This window comes from Solanum pennellii, chromosome 4 (assembly GCF_001406875.1).
Source record: "Solanum pennellii chromosome 4, SPENNV200".
Lineage (NCBI taxonomy): Eukaryota > Viridiplantae > Streptophyta > Magnoliopsida > Solanales > Solanaceae > Solanum > Solanum pennellii.
The window spans coordinates 24,134,647-24,154,109 of record NC_028640.1 but is presented as its reverse complement, the minus strand read 5'-3'; the positions used below and the strand labels follow the sequence as shown (position 1 = coordinate 24,154,109).

General features: G+C 36.9%; 1 protein-coding gene across 2 annotated transcripts in view; it reads left to right on the top strand.

Annotated features, from left to right (window-relative positions):
* Positions 1-19,463, top strand: part of LOC107017881 (AP-1 complex subunit gamma-2-like) — a 41,442-nt gene that overhangs the window by 5,615 nt on the left and 16,364 nt on the right. For both annotated transcript variants that reach the window (XM_015218164.2, XM_027916281.1), the window contains exons 5-12: positions 2,247-2,426; positions 3,206-3,360; positions 8,070-8,160; positions 8,563-8,726; positions 8,984-9,038; positions 15,535-15,657; positions 15,813-15,908; positions 16,533-16,660. In XM_015218164.2, coding sequence (XP_015073650.1) covers positions 2,247-2,426; positions 3,206-3,360; positions 8,070-8,160; positions 8,563-8,726; positions 8,984-9,038; positions 15,535-15,657; positions 15,813-15,908; positions 16,533-16,660 — 992 coding nt within the window. The remainder of the gene's footprint in view (positions 1-2,246; positions 2,427-3,205; positions 3,361-8,069; positions 8,161-8,562; positions 8,727-8,983; positions 9,039-15,534; positions 15,658-15,812; positions 15,909-16,532; positions 16,661-19,463) is intronic.

Below are 19,463 nucleotides of genomic sequence, written 5' to 3'. Positions count from 1 at the left end.
TCTGATCTTCTTAAATTAAATGCGGGAACCTGGGCCTAAAAGAGTATGATACAATAATCAAAATTGATGGGAATATATGCACTGACAACTATGGCGGGAACCTAAGACCTCCCAGCCAACCAAAAAAAGGGGGAAATATAGAGAAAGGGGAAAAAAGATGGTCGAAGATATTCTGATTGGTATTAAGATTTCTACTTCCTTGGTCTTACTCTATGTACTTGTTTGGAGCATGACGTTTGTTATTGTAACTCCATATTTTACTGTCTTTTATATTAGGATTTTGAGTTTATTTGCCATGTGAAATAGTGCTTTTTGTCATTTAGGGCTTTGACTTTATCATTCTTGTGTCTACTAATGTTCTTTTTCCAACTTTTCGTTCTACAAGGATATGTTTTGTTTACCCTTTAAAAAACAAAACAAAAAAGAATTATTTTACTTGCACAGAATTCCTTTATTTGCTGAGTTATTGCTTGTCCAAATTTAGGGATCCTTTTCTTTTCTTTATAACGTTGGGAAAATCTGTGACTGGTACTTGTGACTAACTGGTTTGTCTGGAAGGTAAGAAAGGAATGCCAAGAAGAAGTTCTAGAAATTTCTGTTCTCTTATTGGGTATGCTAAATGGAAACTATAATCCTCTCGGACACGCAAAATTTCTCACTGGATCAACAAAATCTCTTATTTCCTTTCCTGTTTACTCTTTCAGCCCCAAAAGGAAAGTTAGTACTTTTCTACTACTCTTCCCGTTTTCCCTCATTTTGTTTCTCTTCCTTGCTCTGTGCTTTTCTAGTCTCCGAACCAAAGGTAATAATCTGCTATGGTGTGTCAACCTGTCCTTTTCTAGTCTCCAAACCAAAGGGTTTCAACCTGGTAAAAAGTGGAAAGATGTTACCCAAGGGGCTGGGGTGGGGCACAAAACTAGGAGAGACATTTTGTTATAAATTAAATATCGTTTTATTGATTTTTCAAGATGGTTCCTAAACTATAAGGGGTCATTTTATTGCTGGCTAGGAGGTGATATAATTCATGTAAATCCTGCAGAACTTGTACATTTTTCTATAGCATTTTTTTTTGCTATGTATAAAATTCAACACACCAATTATGGTGTTTGAATAGAAATTTAGGATCCTGTGTAACTATACTTGTATAAGTTGTGGGAGAATTTATGTATTATTTTCTACATGATAGAAGATGGAATAACTAATACATGAGTGACTAAAACCTGCATAACAAAATCCTAGATAACTAATTCCTGTATAACTAATACTTGCATAGCTCTAGACCAGCAACCAAACGACCCGTAAGTTCATTTGGGCTTCGTAAGCTACTGTCATTCTCCTGTCAAGCCTACCTAACTACCTGTACAAGAAGATATTCTTTCAAAATGCTAAAAGTGCATATGAAACAATAAGAAGACTTACTCTGATAAATCCTCCCAACCTTCTGTTTCAAATGCCTAAAAGAGGCATAATGGGCTAGATTTTCATGCTGCTTTTGTTCCATGTAAATGTTTTGGAGCAGAAATGCTTGGTCAACCTATTATTTATTTTTCTTGCTTGTTGTAATTTTGAGTTTGCAATATTTTTATGGAAGTAGTATTATTTGCTGAGATTTCTACTTTCCAGAAAGTTAGTTTTGTTTGACTTGTTAAGTTAGATTTGATAACATGCCTCTACTTTTATTGGTCGAAGAATATTAATAGGATCTTATCCAATCTTTCATTCTGATTCTTCCTTTCTACACCACACACTCTCTTTTCTGATGTTCCAACTGAAAAGAATGACTAAACTTGCACAGGTAATTTCTTAAATTCACTTGTGTAATGATTGATTGGGGTGAAAAGACAAGAGGTGGGACATTATGAAGTAAAAGAGGAGGCATAATTTTGTCTCTTTGGATAAATATGAGGTATAAGGGGAAATGAATTATTCTTTCGGTGTCTTGACATCTCTCATATTTATGGGGGCGGGGGGTGATATAAATTTTGTCTACTTATCTCCTTTACACCAAAAAACTGGAGGTTGAACGTTTTTAACTAATGGCAGTAATCAATGATCCCATCTCCACATTGATATGCCTCACCTTGCCTTCCATTGTATGAAACATTTGTTGATATATTCTATGCATAAGCTTTGAGCTTAAATGCATATTTGAATCATGAGATAGATAAGATTTGAAGGTTCATTTCAGTTCAACTAGGCATTTACATTTTCTTTTTTGTTTTGTTTCTGTTCATCTGTGGTTATAGAAATGCACAGATGGTTTAGTGAAAGTGCTTAAGGATGTTGCCAACAGCCCGTATGCACCTGAATATGACATTTCCGGCATTTCAGATCCTTTTCTTCATATAAGATTGCTCAAGGTCTTACGTGTTTTGGGCCAAGGTGATGCTGACGCTAGTGATTCCATGAATGACATTCTTGCTCAGGTCAGTTATAGCTCAGTGATCTATTGTAGCATATGTGAATGTCATGGAGTTGTACAGTTTTGAATTTTTATGAATGCTTTCCTCATAGGCTTGTTTTGTCAACATTTTGGCAGTTGATGTGTGAATCTTGCATTAGAATGGCCTATTCCCTTGATTAGTCTGTAAAGGTAGAAGAATGAGTTTTTTTCCTCTCTGTGTGTACAAGATTAGCCAGATTGTTGTTGATAAATGATTACTTATGGAAAAGGATAAAGAAAGCAAGGTATATTTGTACTTGATGATGCTTATAGTCAAAGTTAAAGGACAAGTGTATATAGTTACTTTATGCTCATTGGGTGTTAGATCACGGCTCTTTTCATTTCATTTTGTTCCCTGTTTTCGTTTATCTTTATTAATACTCACAATCACCCTGCTGGGCTAGCTATCTTTATTTGGAAAATTTATTGTGTGAATCCTTGATGAGGATACTGAATGAAGCTAGTAAATGGTTGTGTTGAGCATATGCATCGCAGAATAAGTTTTTTCACAGTTCAGAGACTCTGATTAACACAAACATCATAGCAAATACAACAATCTGAGGCTATTGTCTTTTTGCTTTTTCTCCTGGCTCATTTTTACAACTAATTTGTGGCAAGTTGAACTATGTTACCATCACTGGAACTACTATTATCTGTATGAATAAGAAGAATTGGAATTTGCTATTCATCAGGGAAGTTATTGTGTAAAGTCAAAGTTTCATTTTCTTATTCATTGTCTAACAATTTTAAATTACTTTTTAGGTAGCAACAAAGACAGAGTCAAACAAAAATGCAGGCAACGCTATTCTCTATGAATGTGTTGAAACCATCATGAACATTGAAGATAATGGTGGTTTACGTGTGCTTGCTATTAATATTTTGGGAAGATTTTTGTCCAACCGTGACAATAACATCAGGTCATCTTCATTCATCTAGTTAAATTCTATTCCGAAAATTTGTTTGGGTAATCTACCAATTTGTTTGGGACTCTTTTTCTGTGTCTTAGAATTGCACCTTAGAATATTCTTTGGTTGAAACCGAATTAATCGTTTTCAAAGTTTGTGCACCTTCAATATGTGACTTCTTCCTGAACATCCTCCAATTGTTTTTTTAGATATGTTGGGAAATGAGTGGTATGTATTATTTCTTTGCCTGCCGCACATCTGAATGTGCAAGGTCTTGAGTTATGATTCTATTGTGTTACATCAGGAGTGTAACTAGAACAATAATTTGGACCAAACCTATAATTACAAATTGGCAGAATATCTAAAAGCTCCCCTAAAATTTTGCATGGATTATTAGTTGCAGCCCTAAACTATTTGTGGTGATAATTATGCCTGAACTTAGCTATTTGATTGTATTACCCCCCTCCCGGATGATCTCATCCCAGGGAAGTGGCATGCACGTGCTTGGCTTGCCATGTGGATTTTACTTTCCATGTCTTATTTCATTTAAATAAAAAGTTCTTTTACCTTTTGAAATTCAATAATTTTTTAGGTCATCTTTTTCCAGTCAAATTTGTGAGAGAATTTGCCTAGAACTTCCTTATGGCTAAATTTTTTTATTTTGCTAAAGTGATGAAGTTTCAGTTAATTACTTTTACAAATTTGGCCTACGAAAAAGTCATTGCATCTAAAAAAAGATATAAAAGAAATACACAGTTGAAGTTTATTATTTTGGCTAAAAATAATGAAGCTCTAGACAAGGATGATTTTGCCAAAAAAGAAAAATTCACAGTTGAAATATATAGAAATTGCATCTAATTAAGAAATAAAAAAGTAGACAATTGCTATGTCATTAGTTTTGCTACAACTTTTTTATTAGGCAAAAAATACTAGAGCTCTAGTCAAGTTTTTTTTTAAAATTAATTTCACCCGAAAACAAAAGTACATGGTTGAAATAAATAACTAGTGCATCTGAAGAAAAGATAACAGGAAATACATAGTCTGTTCTCCATTATTTTAGCTAAAACATTTTTATTTGGCTAAAATGGAGTTTGAGCCAAGTTTTTCACAAATTTCGGACCCAAAAAAAAACATAGTTGGGAGTTGGGACATATAGTCATCATACCTAAAGAAGAAATTAAAAAAAAAAATCAAAGTTGAGGTAAAACATACATTATATAATAAGATGATGAAAGAAGAAGTTCAATATCTCCCAGGAACAGAGCCAGCAGCCATGACGATTAGAAATAGATCGATAATTGAGGAGAGGGAGACAATGAATGTGCTGAGAGAAGGCGTGTTAGGAGAAGTAACAGTAGAAGTTGAGCAGTAATTAATAGAAACAACTGACAAGGAGTTTGGGGGAGAAAGAGACCTACAATATCACAAATAGATTAATTGAGGTTGGAGAGAGAAACTCATAATAGTATGGGAATGGGATATTGAGGATGCAGAACCACTGCAAGTCCAACAACAACAATCGATCATATGCAAGGAAAGGAAAACATCATTGTGGGTGAAGCAGAATATAATAAAAGCGGGCAAAAAGCTTGGAGCAGATTTCCAAGGACATGAAGAAGAAGCTATGGAACTACTTCTACAGGTGGATAGTTCTCGACATGCAGAAGAATGGAGAATGTGAATATCTGCAAGAACACAAGATTTAGAGGCTCCCAAGAGCTGAACTGTCTTGTGTCTTTTGATGTCAATTTTTTTCTCTAATAAATAAATAATTAAATAATGGGAATAGGATAAAAAGAGCTCGGTTAAGAGTTTAGTGATAGAATAGAATGTAGATATTATTTGTCTGCAAGAAATAAACTAGAGTGGAATTTGTCTGAGGAGGTGAAACAAATTTGGGGAGGAAGGCTGGTTAGATTTGCTTGCTCAGAAGCTAGTGGCACTAGAGGGGGTATGCTATTGCTATGCGATAGCACGACATGGAAGGGAGAAATCTTCTTATAAATAGGTGCTTACTCATTAAACTGCAAATTGAGGCTCAATTGCAAGGCTTCTCTTGTCATATCACTGGGGTATATGCTCCTAACTGCTACATAGAAAGACAATTAGTGTTGGAGGAGATAGGGAGGCAGTAAGGGGTCTGATGGAAGGTCCTTGGGTAGTATGTGGGGATTTTAATGTGGCCAGATTCATCACTGAAAAGAGATATTGTCTAAGAAGATCAAGGGGTATGAGAGAAATCTCTGTTGTCATTGACGAGTTGAAGCTGATAGATATACAACTTGAAGACAACCATTTTACTTGGTTCAAAGGGGATAACCAGAAGATAGCCTCTAGGATTGACAGAATCTTTTTTTCAGAAGAATGGGATGAAAGCTTCAACAATTTAAGGGGATAACCAGAAGATAGCCTTTGCAGAGACTAGGATGTGATCAAATTGATTGATCCACAACAAATGGCCTTCATCAAAGGTAGACAAATCATGGATGTAGTGCTATTAGCGAATGAAGTTGTTGACTCCAGACTAAAGCAAAAAAAATCCTAGAATCTCGGGTGAGCTAGACATGGAGAAAGCATATGACTATGTTAAGTGGGAGTACTTATTGGATTCTATGAGAAGAATGGGTTTTGGTCAAAAGTGGATACAATGGGTCAAATGCTGTATCTCAACGGTAAGATTTTCAGTGCACAAAGGGGTTTAAGACAAGGAGATCCTTTGTTACCCTTTCTCTTCTTAATAGCTATGGAGGGTCTTAATAGCTTGATCATAACAACAAACATGAATGGGTGGCTCAGATGATTTGATGTGGCCAAAATTGGAGAAAGGAACCTGAAGATAAGTCACTTGCAATATGATGATGATACTATGATACTATGTGATGCTGAAGAGGATCAACACGGACCTTGTGGATGATTTTGGTACTTCTTGAAGGAGTTTTTGGACATTAATTGGAGGAAAAGTTTCCTATGTCCTATTAATGAGGTGCAAAACATGGAGATTTTGCATGCAATCCTAGGTGGGGAATTAGGGATTCTACCACCATCTATATAGGGATGCCATTGGGAGAAAAAACTACAATAACTGAAATATGGAACAGTGTAATTGAAAGGTGTGAATAGAAATTGGCAAGATAGAAGACTCAGTATCTCTCTAGGGGAGGCCGACTAACTCTCATCAATTCAGTCCTTGATTCACTCCCAACCTACATGATGTCTATTTTTCCCATTCCAGATGGGGTTATTAATAGATTGAACAAGGTGAGGAGAAAGTTTCTCTGGCAAGGAAACAATGAAAAGAAGGGTTATAATCTGGTTAAATGGGAAGCAGTGATAACTAGCAAAGGACAAGGGGAATTGGGAATCAAGAACTTGAAATTCCAAAGCAAGGCCCTTAGAATGAAGTGGTTGTGGAAATATAGCAATATGAATTACACTCTACAGAGGAATGTGATTAATGCTAAGCATGAAGAGGAAGACCACTGGATGATGAAGGAAATAACAACACCATATGGAGTTGGTTTATGGAGGTCTATCAGAACATTATGGAGATTTTTGCAAAGATGAATGGCATGAGGCAGGAATATTGGAAAATTTGTTGGATATTCATGCATTAGTATCTCATCAATAGAAGACTATTGTAGGATTTTGGACACCCCGTGGATGGAGATTCAACTTTAGAAGGCATCTAATGACTGGGAGATCCGAGATCCAAAGAGTGGCATATTTCTTAAATATTATCAAACAATTCATGGACCGGAAGTAGGTTAAGATACCTTATGGTGGAAAGGTAATAAGAATGGCCATTCAAAGTTAGTAAGGCTTACTGGTGGATGAATCAAACACCTCAATGCATAAGCAACTGGCCATGGAAAGGAAGCTGGAAAACAAAATTCCACAAAGTGGCCTGCTTTATTTGGTTGCTAGCCAAGGAAGCAGCTCTTACCCAAGACAATCTAATGAGGAGAGGAATGCCACTTTGTCCTAGGTGTTTTCTTTGTGGGGAAAAGGCTAAGACAGTTGATCATCTATTTTCTCATTGCAAAGTCACTGGACAGCTATGGAGGATTTTCTTAAATTCCAAAGGCATCTCATGGACTATGCCTGGAAAGATTACCGAAGCAATCTAGAAATGGGAGGAAGCTGGTGTGAAAGCAAAAAACAGATATGGATGAAGATTGTCCCTGCTTGTATCTGATGGATAATTTGGAAGGAGAGGAATGGTAGATGTTTTGACAGCACAGACAATAGTTTGCAACAGATTAAGCTAAACTGCCTTTTTCTTACTATGTTTTTGGTGAATCAAATATATTCAAATGACACTATCACTATATTTGATGTTCTAGATTCAATTTAGCTAGGAGTTTGCAGGATTTTGAAGTAAAATTTGTAAATATGGTTTTTAGTAAAACCTATGTACTGTTTGTCTCAATACATCCCTGGTTTTGGTATGATGTGCATGTGCCCGCAACCTGTATGGAGGTTCAGTACAAAATTTTCGTGCTGTCAGTTGGCCTATTTTTATTGCCACCTTCAGATGCTCCTGGTTGTGTAAAACAATCCTGAAACGAAATCTAAATTTTCTTTGTTTGTTTCTCTCTTTTAGGGGAAGGGGCGGAAAAGGGGGTTTCCTTCTGTGGATTGAGTGCCATTATTTTGGCTGCATAATTACTTCTACTCTTCTGCAATATGCTTTTCATTTTATTGAGGTTCAATTATTTCAGATATGTCGCCTTGAACATGCTGATGAGAGCTATAGCTGTAGATAGTAAAGCAGTACAAAGACATCGGGCAACAATTTTAGAATGTGTGAAGGTAATACTGCCTTTATATTTTATTGTTTCTTCTCATAAACCATAACAATTTACGGCTTCACGGTTTTCCTGTTCTACAATCTGTGTACTTTTACTCTCAAATGGAGTACCTCCTACATAATACATCCCTAGCGTATGTTTAAAATTGTGCTAGCCAGAGCTTTTCATGATTTGTGCTCTAGATGTGCAGTACTCTAGCTTTATAAGGTCCGTCGTAAAAGTTATGTAGATGCTGCTGAGGAATGTGTAACACGTACGTATATACATTATTAATGGCATCTTTTTGTGCTGGTACCTCCGTTATTATAGGGCTTCTTGAGTTGAAATGCAAATGTCTGACATCTTTTCCCAAAGTTTTAACATTTATCATTTCTGTTACGACTTATGTGCTATTAATTTTCAGGACTCCGATCCATCAATTCGTAAAAGAGCCCTTGACCTAGTGTATCTATTAGTAAACGAAACCAATGTGAAGCCATTGACCAAGGAGTTGACTGAACATCTCGAAGTAAGTGATCCAGAGTTTAAGGGACACCTGACTGCCAAAATCTGTTCCATTGTAGAAAAGTAAGTCAATACTGAATAAATGTCAAACTTATCATCTCTTATGTTTGTAAAAATTCATAGAGTACTCCTGCTTTTGAATATTCAGGAAATATATCTTTGGTTGTTAGTTTGCTATTTCCTTTTTTTACTTCTGTTGATTTTTCTGGCTGTCTCCAAGGGGATTATTGTGTTGTAATATGATTACATAATTTTCCTGAACATGTGGGTTCATTCTCTTTCAATGCATCTTGTGCTTACAACTGCTTATGGTGAACTAGGTTCTCCCATGAAAAAATTTGGTACATTGATCAGATGCTCAAGGTCCTCTCTGAGGTATGCATAAATTGGTAGATTCATAAATTTAAATCTCTTTTTCGTTTATTCAATAAATTTATATATCATAATTATCGTTTAAATCAAGTTTCTTTTATCAATATAGTCCAAAAAAACAGCTAGGGATATCCTCGATCTGTTTCTTTTTGAGAAGGTAACAGTCTTGTATCATATTCCAAAAAATCAAACCTGCCACAACTTGTTACAGGTTTATTTATTACAAATGAGTATCAGGAAGATCGTCAATCCTAAATAAACAAAAATTACAAGGTGCCTAAAGCATTCATTACGGATTCTAGATCTTTCATATACTCCTGTTTACACCAAAAGTGAAATAAAACCAAGCAATTCATCTTCATCTTCTGGATGCTGTTACTTTTGTTCTGGAAGCATCTGAGGTTCCTCTCTTTCCACATAGACCACAAGATACAGGTGGGGATGATCTTCCATCTTTCTTTATGACCAGAAATGTAGGCAAAGCTACTCCATATCTTCAGGGCTTGGACAATATTTCTTGGCATCACCCAAAGTGGGTCCTTTGATTTGATGAAAATGCTCCACAATATATTAGTGATCCTACAGTGAAGGAAGAGCTGGTTGACTGTTTCAGCCCCTTCTCCACACAGGAAACACCTAGGACTTAGTTGGATACCCCTTTTCATGAGGTTCTCCTGAGTCAAGACATCCTGCTTCGCTAGTAGCCAAGTGAAGCAGGACACTTTAGGAGGTATTTCAACTTTCCAGATAAGTTTCCATGGCCAGCCAGTAACCTGATGGGTGAAAGAGTTGAACTTTTTGTAAGCTTCCTTCACTCTGAAATTTCCGTTGCAGTTATGATTCCAAAACAATCTATCTTGGGAGGTGGTGGTTCCTTCGAATTGTTCAAGGATTCCAAAGAAATCTACTAGCCTTTGGATCTCCCAATCATTTAAAGGTCTTCTAAAACTCAATTCCATCCCAGATTTGACCAAACTTTTGCCACAATGTCTTTTTTTTGTTGGTTCAGAATGTAGATATCTGGGAAGAGGGTTCTTAGGGAGCCTTGTTCTAACCAGTTGTCCTCCCAGAAGAAGACCTTCATGCCATTTCCTACTCTAATGCTGCAATTTTCTCTTAATTTTGGCCAAAGGTTTCTGATTGCCCTCTAGATGCTAGTTCATAAGTACTAACCAAGTGGAATTTTTTAGTGTCACTATTTCCTTCCCGTTGGAAATTCCTCCTTATTGCATACAAGTCTGTCAATGACCCCATCTGGGATAGGAAAGATAGACATCATGTAGGTAGGCATGGAGTCGAGAACACTATTGATGAGAGTGAGTCTCCCACCAAGGGAGAGATATTGACTCTTCCAGTTGACCAATCTTCTTTCACACTTCTCGACCACCTCATTCCAGATTCCTGAGGACTTGCTTTCTGCTCCTAGTGGCATGCCCAAATATACGGTTGGTATTCACCAGCCCTTCCCCCAAGTGTACCAGCAAGAGAGATTAGATTGGTGACCTTATTCACTGGGTATAGGAAGCATCTTTCCCAATTGATATGTAGTCCTGATATGGCTTCAATTAGCACAAATATAACTCTGAGAACCATCAGTTGATTTCTATTGGCATCACAGAAAACCAGAGTATCATCAGCACATTGTAAGTGTGTGATCTCCATGTCACAACCCACCCTATTTGATACTCTGAAGCTCCTCAACCATAGTTTCTGTTGAGCAATCTTCGACATATCATTGAGTCCCTCCGTAGCTATAATGAATAACAAAGGAGACAGGGGATCTCCCTGTCTTAATCCTCTTTGTGAAGAGAAGAAACCTGTAGGAGAGCCATTGATGAGAACAGAATATTTCACAGTACTGATAAAAAACTCATCTCATCTATCTACCACCAAAACCTCTTTTGGATAAGGTCTCCAGCAAAAAATTTCAGTTGAGATGGTCATATGCTTTCTGAATGTCCAGCTTGCATAAAATGCCTGGCACCTTGCTTCTAATCCTAGAATCTTCATATTCATTAGCCATCAAAATAGCATCCATGATCTCTCTTCCTTTAATGAAAGCAAGTTGTTGTGTGTCCACTAGCTAGTGCCCTTTTTAAGCCTCTCAGTTAACACCTTGGAGATTATTTTATACACACTACCAATTAAGCTAATAGGTCTAAAATCTGTGAGTTTCTTTGCACCCATCTTTTTGGGAATTAACACCACATAGGTGGAGTTGAAGCTTTTCTCAAAGAAACATCTCTCCTGGAAATTTTTTACTACAACAGTGATTTCCTCCCCAACAACCTCCCAGCAGTGGGTATAGAAGGCGATGGTGTAACCATTAGGACCCAGAGCTTTGTCTCCAGCACAAAGCTATACACACTCCCATATCTCTTGGTTCTCAAATTCCCCCTGTAGCATCTTATTGTCTTCTTCAGAAATTTTATGCCCTTCCCTGCAGCCATCCTTCCCCCTGTAGCATCCTATTGTCTTCTTCAGAAATTTTGTGCCCTTCCCTGCAGCCACCAGAGGGTCTCCATGTTTCAGTTTCAGAATATAGCTTTTGGTAGAATTCTATGATTTCTTTTTTTATTCACTCTGGATTTTTGATTGCTTCACCATCCATATTTAATTCGTCAATGTTATTGTATCTCCGGTGAGAGTTAGCAGTTTTGTGAAAGAACTTTGTGTTCTTATCTCATGCTTCAACCAAGTAACCCTAGGTCTTTGTCGCCAAGTATCTCCTCAAATTTTGCTAAATTTTCGAACTCTATAAGAAGATCAACCTTTAGTCTAATCTCATCTTCATGAAGAGCTCTTTGATCTTGCACGTCTTCTAATTCTGCAATTTGATTGAGAACACTGTTTCTGAGAGGCTAAGCTTCCTTGGGATGTTTTACTCCATTCCCTCAATTTATCCGTAAGAGCTTTCAGTTTGAACGCTAGGATAAAGTCTGGCCTCCCTTCACATACTATAGAGCTCCACCATTCCTTCACTCTATCCAGGAAACCCTCTGTAGCCACCAATTTTCAAATTTGAAATAGGACCTCATAGGTTTCCAATTCCCACTTTGAAGCATTATGGGATTATGGTCAGAGGTAACATTGTGTAATAATGTTTGTTTGATGTTTCTGAATACTTCATCCCATTCATTAGACAAGAGAAATCTATCTAATCTGGATGCTGTGTCATGCCTGTCCCCTTTCCTCCAAGTATACTTGCCCCTACTAGGTGGGGATCCTACAATCCCATGTCCTCAATAAAGTCCAATACATCTGTCATTGCTCTCGATATTCTGGAGCAATTCTTTTTTTTAGATGGGAATCTTGCTGATGGGAATCTTGTTGTGTTAAAATCTTCGCAAACCACACACGGTCCATCAAATAACCTCTAGCACAACCAACTTCCCACCAGACTTCCTCTCTTTCTACCCTACTATTTGGAGCATAAATGCCTGTGAGAAACCAAATTAAGTCTTTGTTTATCCCAGTGAGCTTACATGTAATGGAGTAAGCTCCTAGGCTGCTAATTTCCCTGACCACACTCTCCCATCCCACATAATTAAAATAGCACCTCTGGTTCCACTGGCTTCCAGTTGGCAATATTTAACCCATCTGTTGGCCCATAAATCTTTCACGAAGCTCCCAATCTCTCCCTCAATTTTCGTCTCTTGAAAGCAACAAATGTCAGCTTTCCAACTATGAATTAAGTTCTTGATTATACACCTTTTGTTCGCCTGGTTCAAACCCCTCACATTCCATGATATGATGTTGACTATCATTGATCACCTGAGATAGTGTATCCCCCCTTACTTCTTGTTCCCTTTCTTCTGAAGATGTTGCCACATTCCAAGCTCTTTAGTTCTTTTGCTCCTTTGACTGCTGAAGTCACTTTAGCAATTTCCTTCCCCTTATCATTGTTGATCTGCCTCATACTGTCTATCTTCATAAATAGCATTGTTGCTCCACTTTGCATCCCTTAATGTCAACACCAAAATCTTTGGCGAACTTGAGTATATTTTGATGAATCTAGATTGGCATTGTCAAACTCTGGATCATGTTCTTCCTCCAGATTCTTCTGATTTAAGGGAGATGCTTCTTCTATAGAAATCAGACTGGAATTATTTTTCTCGAGCCTTTGTGGGGTACAATGTTGCGTGCAAAAATTATCCAGGGCTGTAGAGTTTCTAGGACTTCCTTGGGTCATATTTATCCTCTCTCTCCCTTCTCTCTCCTCATGAATCTTCTCTTTGATATTTTTCCTTGGCATCTGCCCTATTTCTAGTTCTTCTGGGCAATTTTGAAAAACTGCAGTGGAGGAGATATTGTTTGCTTCAAGTTCTACCGTAAACGGATCAATTAAAGAAGATGGGCCACTTTCTTTTGTTTGTTCCATATACTTTGGACCAACAGATCTGGGCCCAACTTTTCCCCCTTGTGTACCAGCCTATTCCTCTTAAAAAGAGACTTATAACCTGCACGTGAGGAATTAGCTGGCAATTTTGAAATTGCAGGGTCATAGGATGACCCCACGTGACCTGGCACTTTTGTAAAACCTAAAAGTTTTTCATTCACCTTAGGGTCGGTCCTTTCAATAGACCGCTGGTCCTTCAAAAGCACTACTCTGCCCCCGCCGGAGATGATTCTCGCAGGCGCCTCTACCCATATTTGTATCTTGATATGTTATTCAGGTTCTTTGAAATACATCCAGCTTGCCAAAGGTTTTGTCGCATTTAGGTTTCTGAATTGAAGATATTATCTTTTTAATGCTAGTTATTATACTTTGATCAACTGTTGTAGAACCAACTTCATACTCTTAGACTTGTAAAGACACTTAGGCTTCATTTGTTGTATCTGAATACACATCTAAATGGTTAAGATGTTATCTATGCATATGTGTATTGAATGATTAGGACTATTTGTTTTTCAATATCTAAATGTACAAATTATTAAATTTCAGAAAAAATTAATTTAATAAAATAAAATAAAACCATTGTTTGATTAAAAAAATGAAACAATAAGTTCACAAGTGATGGTAGAGATGGTTTTTATGATGGTGGTGGTGGTGGTAATGGCTGGTGTCAGTGGCTAAAAATGATGGTGGTGATAGTTGTGATGGAGAAGGTAGTTGGTGTTGTAGTAATTATCATGATGGTGGCGATAGGTAGTGGTTGTGATGGTGAAGTTGATGTTAGTAGTTGACAATGTTGATGGTGGTGGCTAAAAAATGTGTGGTCTTTGACGATGTGTTGGTGGTAGTTGGCAGCGATGCTAGCTGTGATGATAGAGGTTGTTTGCAGTACGGATTGACCGCAATGATGGTGGAGGTTGCGGCATCGGTGACGACAGTGGTGGTGATAGTTGAAGAATGTGTGGTTGTTTATGATATGTTGGTGATAGTTGGAGGTGGTGCTAGTTGTGATGATGGCGTACTTGGTTGGTAGTAGAGATTGGTTGCAATAATGGTAGTCGAGGTGGCAACAATGACGAAGATGATGGTGGCAATGGATATATTTATAATGATGGAGGTGGTAGGTGCGGTAGCTGTCGATAGTAGTGGTTGACAATGGTGTTGGTTGCTAGCAGGGGCGGCCCCACATATCACGTTTCGGGTGCTCGAGCACCCATCGACCCCAACATAAATTATAAATTGTTATATAGAAATTTCTCAAAATTTTTGTATAAAAACTCAAGAGCACCCATAAGCTATAAGTATGCGTGAGTGCTTTGGTTGAAATTCAGAAATAAATGGATACGTTTGCTTTTACTTTCACGGTTCGATTCCCAGCTACAACATTTTTATAAGCTCCTGTTTTCTTTTCTTTATATTGCTTCTTTCTTTAGTCTTTTGCTTTCATCGTTCACTTTGTTAACTAGTTTTTAACTTTTTTTAATGTTGCTTTTTGTCAAATTTTTTTAAAGATTATTGTTGTGTTAAATTAATTTTGCTCTTAACATATATTTTGAATCAATTATTTTTATATTCATGATACCTGAAAAGAATAATCGGGAATGATTATGATATTAAATTAAAGGGAGATAACATTTGTGCGTCGCGTGGGTATTATACTAGTTTAACATTAAGGAAAGGTCAGCACCCACGACCTTAGAATCCTGGATCCGCCACTGGTTGCTAGTGGTGGTACTGATGGCAGAGGTGGTTAGTGGTGGTGGCGGATAGTGCTGGTCAATACTATACCACACAAGAATACTTCTTAATGATAATAAAAGTTTGTTCAAGATCTTAATGGTTAAGACCTACTCAAACAAGTTAAGTGCTTAAATCTTAACGAAAACAAATGCTTTTATGGCCTAAAGTTTGAACCTTTTAGATTCAGACTTCCATTAAGTGCAAACAAATGAGGCTTAGTTACTGATGAATGTGCTTATGCTGCTGGCTGTAGATTTGAGACTACATATTTGAAATCCCTTGCTGGCCTGTTTTGGTTGATTACTTGTTCTTCCTTCCCTACTTTTGTGGTGTAAATAGTACTAATATGATGGGGTGATGTAGGCTGGAAACTATGTCAAGGATGAGGTGTGGCATGCTCTGATTGTGGTGATTACAAATGCTTCCGACCTCCATGGATATGCTGTACGCTCTTTGTACAGAGCTGTGCAAAAAGCAAGGGATCAGGTACATCACACTGTTCCTTTATCTTATATCGGAATCTTGGTTCCTGTAGCCCATGAACAATTTTCTGGTCTTGAATATGTCCATATTGTTTAGTGTATATATATATATACACTAAACATATTGTTTACTGTATTCTGTTTGATTGTTTTTGTTAGGAAACCCTCTTTCGAGTAGCAGTTTGGTGCATTGGAGAGTATGGTGAAATGCTAGTCAATAATTTTGGAAGGCTTGACATAGAAGAACCCGCAACTGTGAGTTCAGGCTTGTGGACAGTTGTTAGCAAATACGATCTATGAATATATCTTTTCCAAATAAGTCCTGCATCATATTCTTGACCAGCTTTTGTTTTATTTGTGATCCAACATTCTCTGGATTAAGTTTCTCATTCATTATTGTCATCCTCTACGTAAATCACAATGTTTGTGTTGACAATAACTATAACTGTCGAACTTTCTCTTACATTAATTGGAAGTTTATTAATAATGAATTTATACTCTGGTTGAATGTGGTAATGTATGTAAACTTGTCCGATGTGATTTTTAAGTCCTTGATAAAATACAGGTCTCCAAGAAATTCCTTATTCCTCCAAAATACTAAAGAAGGAGAAAAAGGGGAGATTGAACCTGTGAAAGAACGAAATGTTTTACTGAATATGCTGCTACTCATGCATTTCAAGACTAGAATAGGATGATATACTGTGAAACATTATTGTTATAATGTGCATCTGCCATCTAGTAATATACTTAAGTAAAATAAAGATGTAATTTTGAAACTAATTTAGCTTCTTGCCTATTTGAAGTTCGGTGCATGTTTTTCATTTCGGCTTTTTTAGTTTTCACCTTCTGGGGCCTATATGATGTAGTTTCTTGGAGCAGGTGACAGAGTCGGATGCTGTGGATGTGTTGGAGACATCCATCAAAATCCATTCATGTGATCTCACATCTCAGGCAATGTGTCTGATTGCTTTGTTAAAGCTGTCCAGTCGCTTTCCATCTTGTTCACAGTATGTATTCTTTTCTACTATGTGTAAAATGCTCCTGAGTATATGAAGCACACATATCTTATCCATCAGCTGACATTTCTGCCAGGATTAAAGTTCATTCAGTTTGATATCTGTTTGTGCTGTTCACCTATAATATATTGTCTATCATGGTCTATTTTTATGTGTGACTGTTCATTCTGGTAAATAGTCTGAACAATCAAATCTGCCTCTTGTGCCTTATAATCTTCAGCCTCTCACTGCTTCTCAACTATTCACAAGTTTCAAAACTTTGTTCATTAACCGGTTTAATTTAAGCAATGATGTGATGTTCTGTTTAGGACGCCAAACAACATTATATTCAAGCACCATGGATTATTTAATGTTTCTTCCATCAGCATTATATGATTGGTTAATTGACTGATTCCTAAGTTTCTAAAGAGATAATGAACTTTTCCTTTTCTTTCAATAAGGTTTTATTGATGATTTTGAAAACATGAATATAAGTTCCATCCTATAATTCTGATATTTATTTAAGACAAATAAGTTTCAGCCATTTAGAACAGTACTGACACCACTGCCTTTGATGTCCAGTGAGTGATCCCTTGCTAGTTTTCTGGTAGCCAGAGGCTGTTCTTATTTTAATCCTTACTCCATATAACCTTGCCAAGTCCATTTCATTTTGTCATTAATTAGCTCATTTGCCTTGATTATTTGATGTTATCCTAGAGTTATGCTGAGGCAACTCCTTTTCCTTTGCGAGCAGATGACGTCTCTTGCCTGGTTAATCAACATGTTCTAACACGTGTTGTATGGTGTGAGCATGTATTCACATTTGTTATATTCTAGCCTCTGAGTTAGTATTTTCATACCCAATGTTGATCAACTTCAAGGCATTCTTTTGGCAATCAAGTAATTTTGTTGAAGGTGTGGGGTCTTTCGGTGGTGATTCTTGGGTTTTTGCTTTCTAGAAAGAATGTTTGATCTCTATAAAGTCTACCTGTCCATCTTCATCTCAATTCAATACAACTTCTTTTAGTTCTATAATACTCTTGTTTTTACCAAGAAATCCGCATGTGACCGTCCTATGGACCAATCACAACCTTCTAAACTCGGTGGATAGTGGGCCCGCCCCTCTACCATTGTCCACTTAAATGCTATAATACTCATCTTCTTGAAGACATCTTCATTCGTTTAACCTTGTTAGACTCCCACGTGGGATAAGTATACGAGTTATAGTCTCATTATATGATCTTGGACAATTCTTATCACGTGGGCTAGTTGTTAAGTGGAGAAACAGAGATTCAGGAAGTTTTATGAAGATGCTTCAACTATATTATTACAAACTATGAACCCTATTTATAGACTTATAACCCTATATATAAATCCTATTTTAAAACTCCCCCTCAAGCTGTTGCATATAAGTCATATAAATCAAGCTTGTTACAAATGTAACTAATACGAGGATCATCGAGGTAGAAATATCTGCAAGTTGATCACTTGAGTTCACAAATTTGAACAATACCTCTTAAGGGTATCTTTTCTCTAATAAAGTAAAGTTACAATCAATCTCAATGTATGTGCATAGTCCTCTCATGAAATACCAGATTTGATGCAATATGAAAGACTGTTTGGTTATCAAACACAAGTTCCATCTCCATTAGACTTATTTCTCCAAATTTTAATTCTCTAAGCAACTTTTCAATCCAAACTAGCTCACAATTTGCTGCAACCATTGCTCGATAATCTGCTTCTTCTCTAGATCAAGCAACCACATTTTGTTTCTTATTCTTCCAAAACACCAAATTACCTTCTACTAAAACACTATCTAGATGTAGAATGTCTATCAATATATAATCCTGCCCAATCAACTTTTGTGATCAAATGATCTGCTCATGGTCACAACTCACAACCCTCACAGAGTAATCTTCTCCTGGAGCTAACTTTATATATCGTAGAATGCTAACAACTTCATCCCAATGACTATCACATGGAGATTCCATAAACTAACTTACATCACTCATAAGAAAAGAAATGTCAGGTCTCATCACACTATGGGATGTAAGTTTCCAATTCATCATTTCTTGGATGATGAATTTTTTCTATGATTACAAAGTTACCCTTTTTTTTTTTAAAAAAAGGGTCTCATCACTATGAGATAAGTAAATTTACCAACTAGGGGCCTATATCTTTTGCAGATCACTGAGTAATTCTCCCTTCCTTGGCAGGAGTTTAGCACTCAGATCCATAAGTGTGTCAATGGGTCCACATCTCATCATTCCATCAAGGCATCAACTCAAGAATGTCTAAGGCATGCTTTCGTTGTGAAGTAACAATATCTGATCTAGTCTAAGCAACTTCATTACCTATTAAATACTTTAATGTGCTGCAGTCTTTTTTTATTCCGAAAACACTGAAAGAGACGTTGCTTTATATAGTGCTACCATTCTTATCATTGCTAGTGATAACAATGTCGTCAACATAAACCACCAAACTTGTGAAAAGAATCTGGTAAATTGGAGAAGACAATACCTATTTTTGGGTGGAAGATTGACTTAAATAAATAGTGTACTTGATGCTATGCTGACTTAATGATGTCATTATTTCCTTTGCTAGGGAGTGTCTTAAAGGAGCTAGACTCCAACGGGAGGAGCTTTTTGTGTCAAGAAAATGGATAAGGGGAAAAATGTATGACTTGGTGAAATGGGATGCTCTGATCAACAATAAAAGAGAAGGGGGAATGGGCATAAAGGACCTTAAAGTACAGAATGAGTCTCCTCTTGAAGTGACCATGGAGGTTTGTCTCTGGGGAACAAGGTTTGTGGAA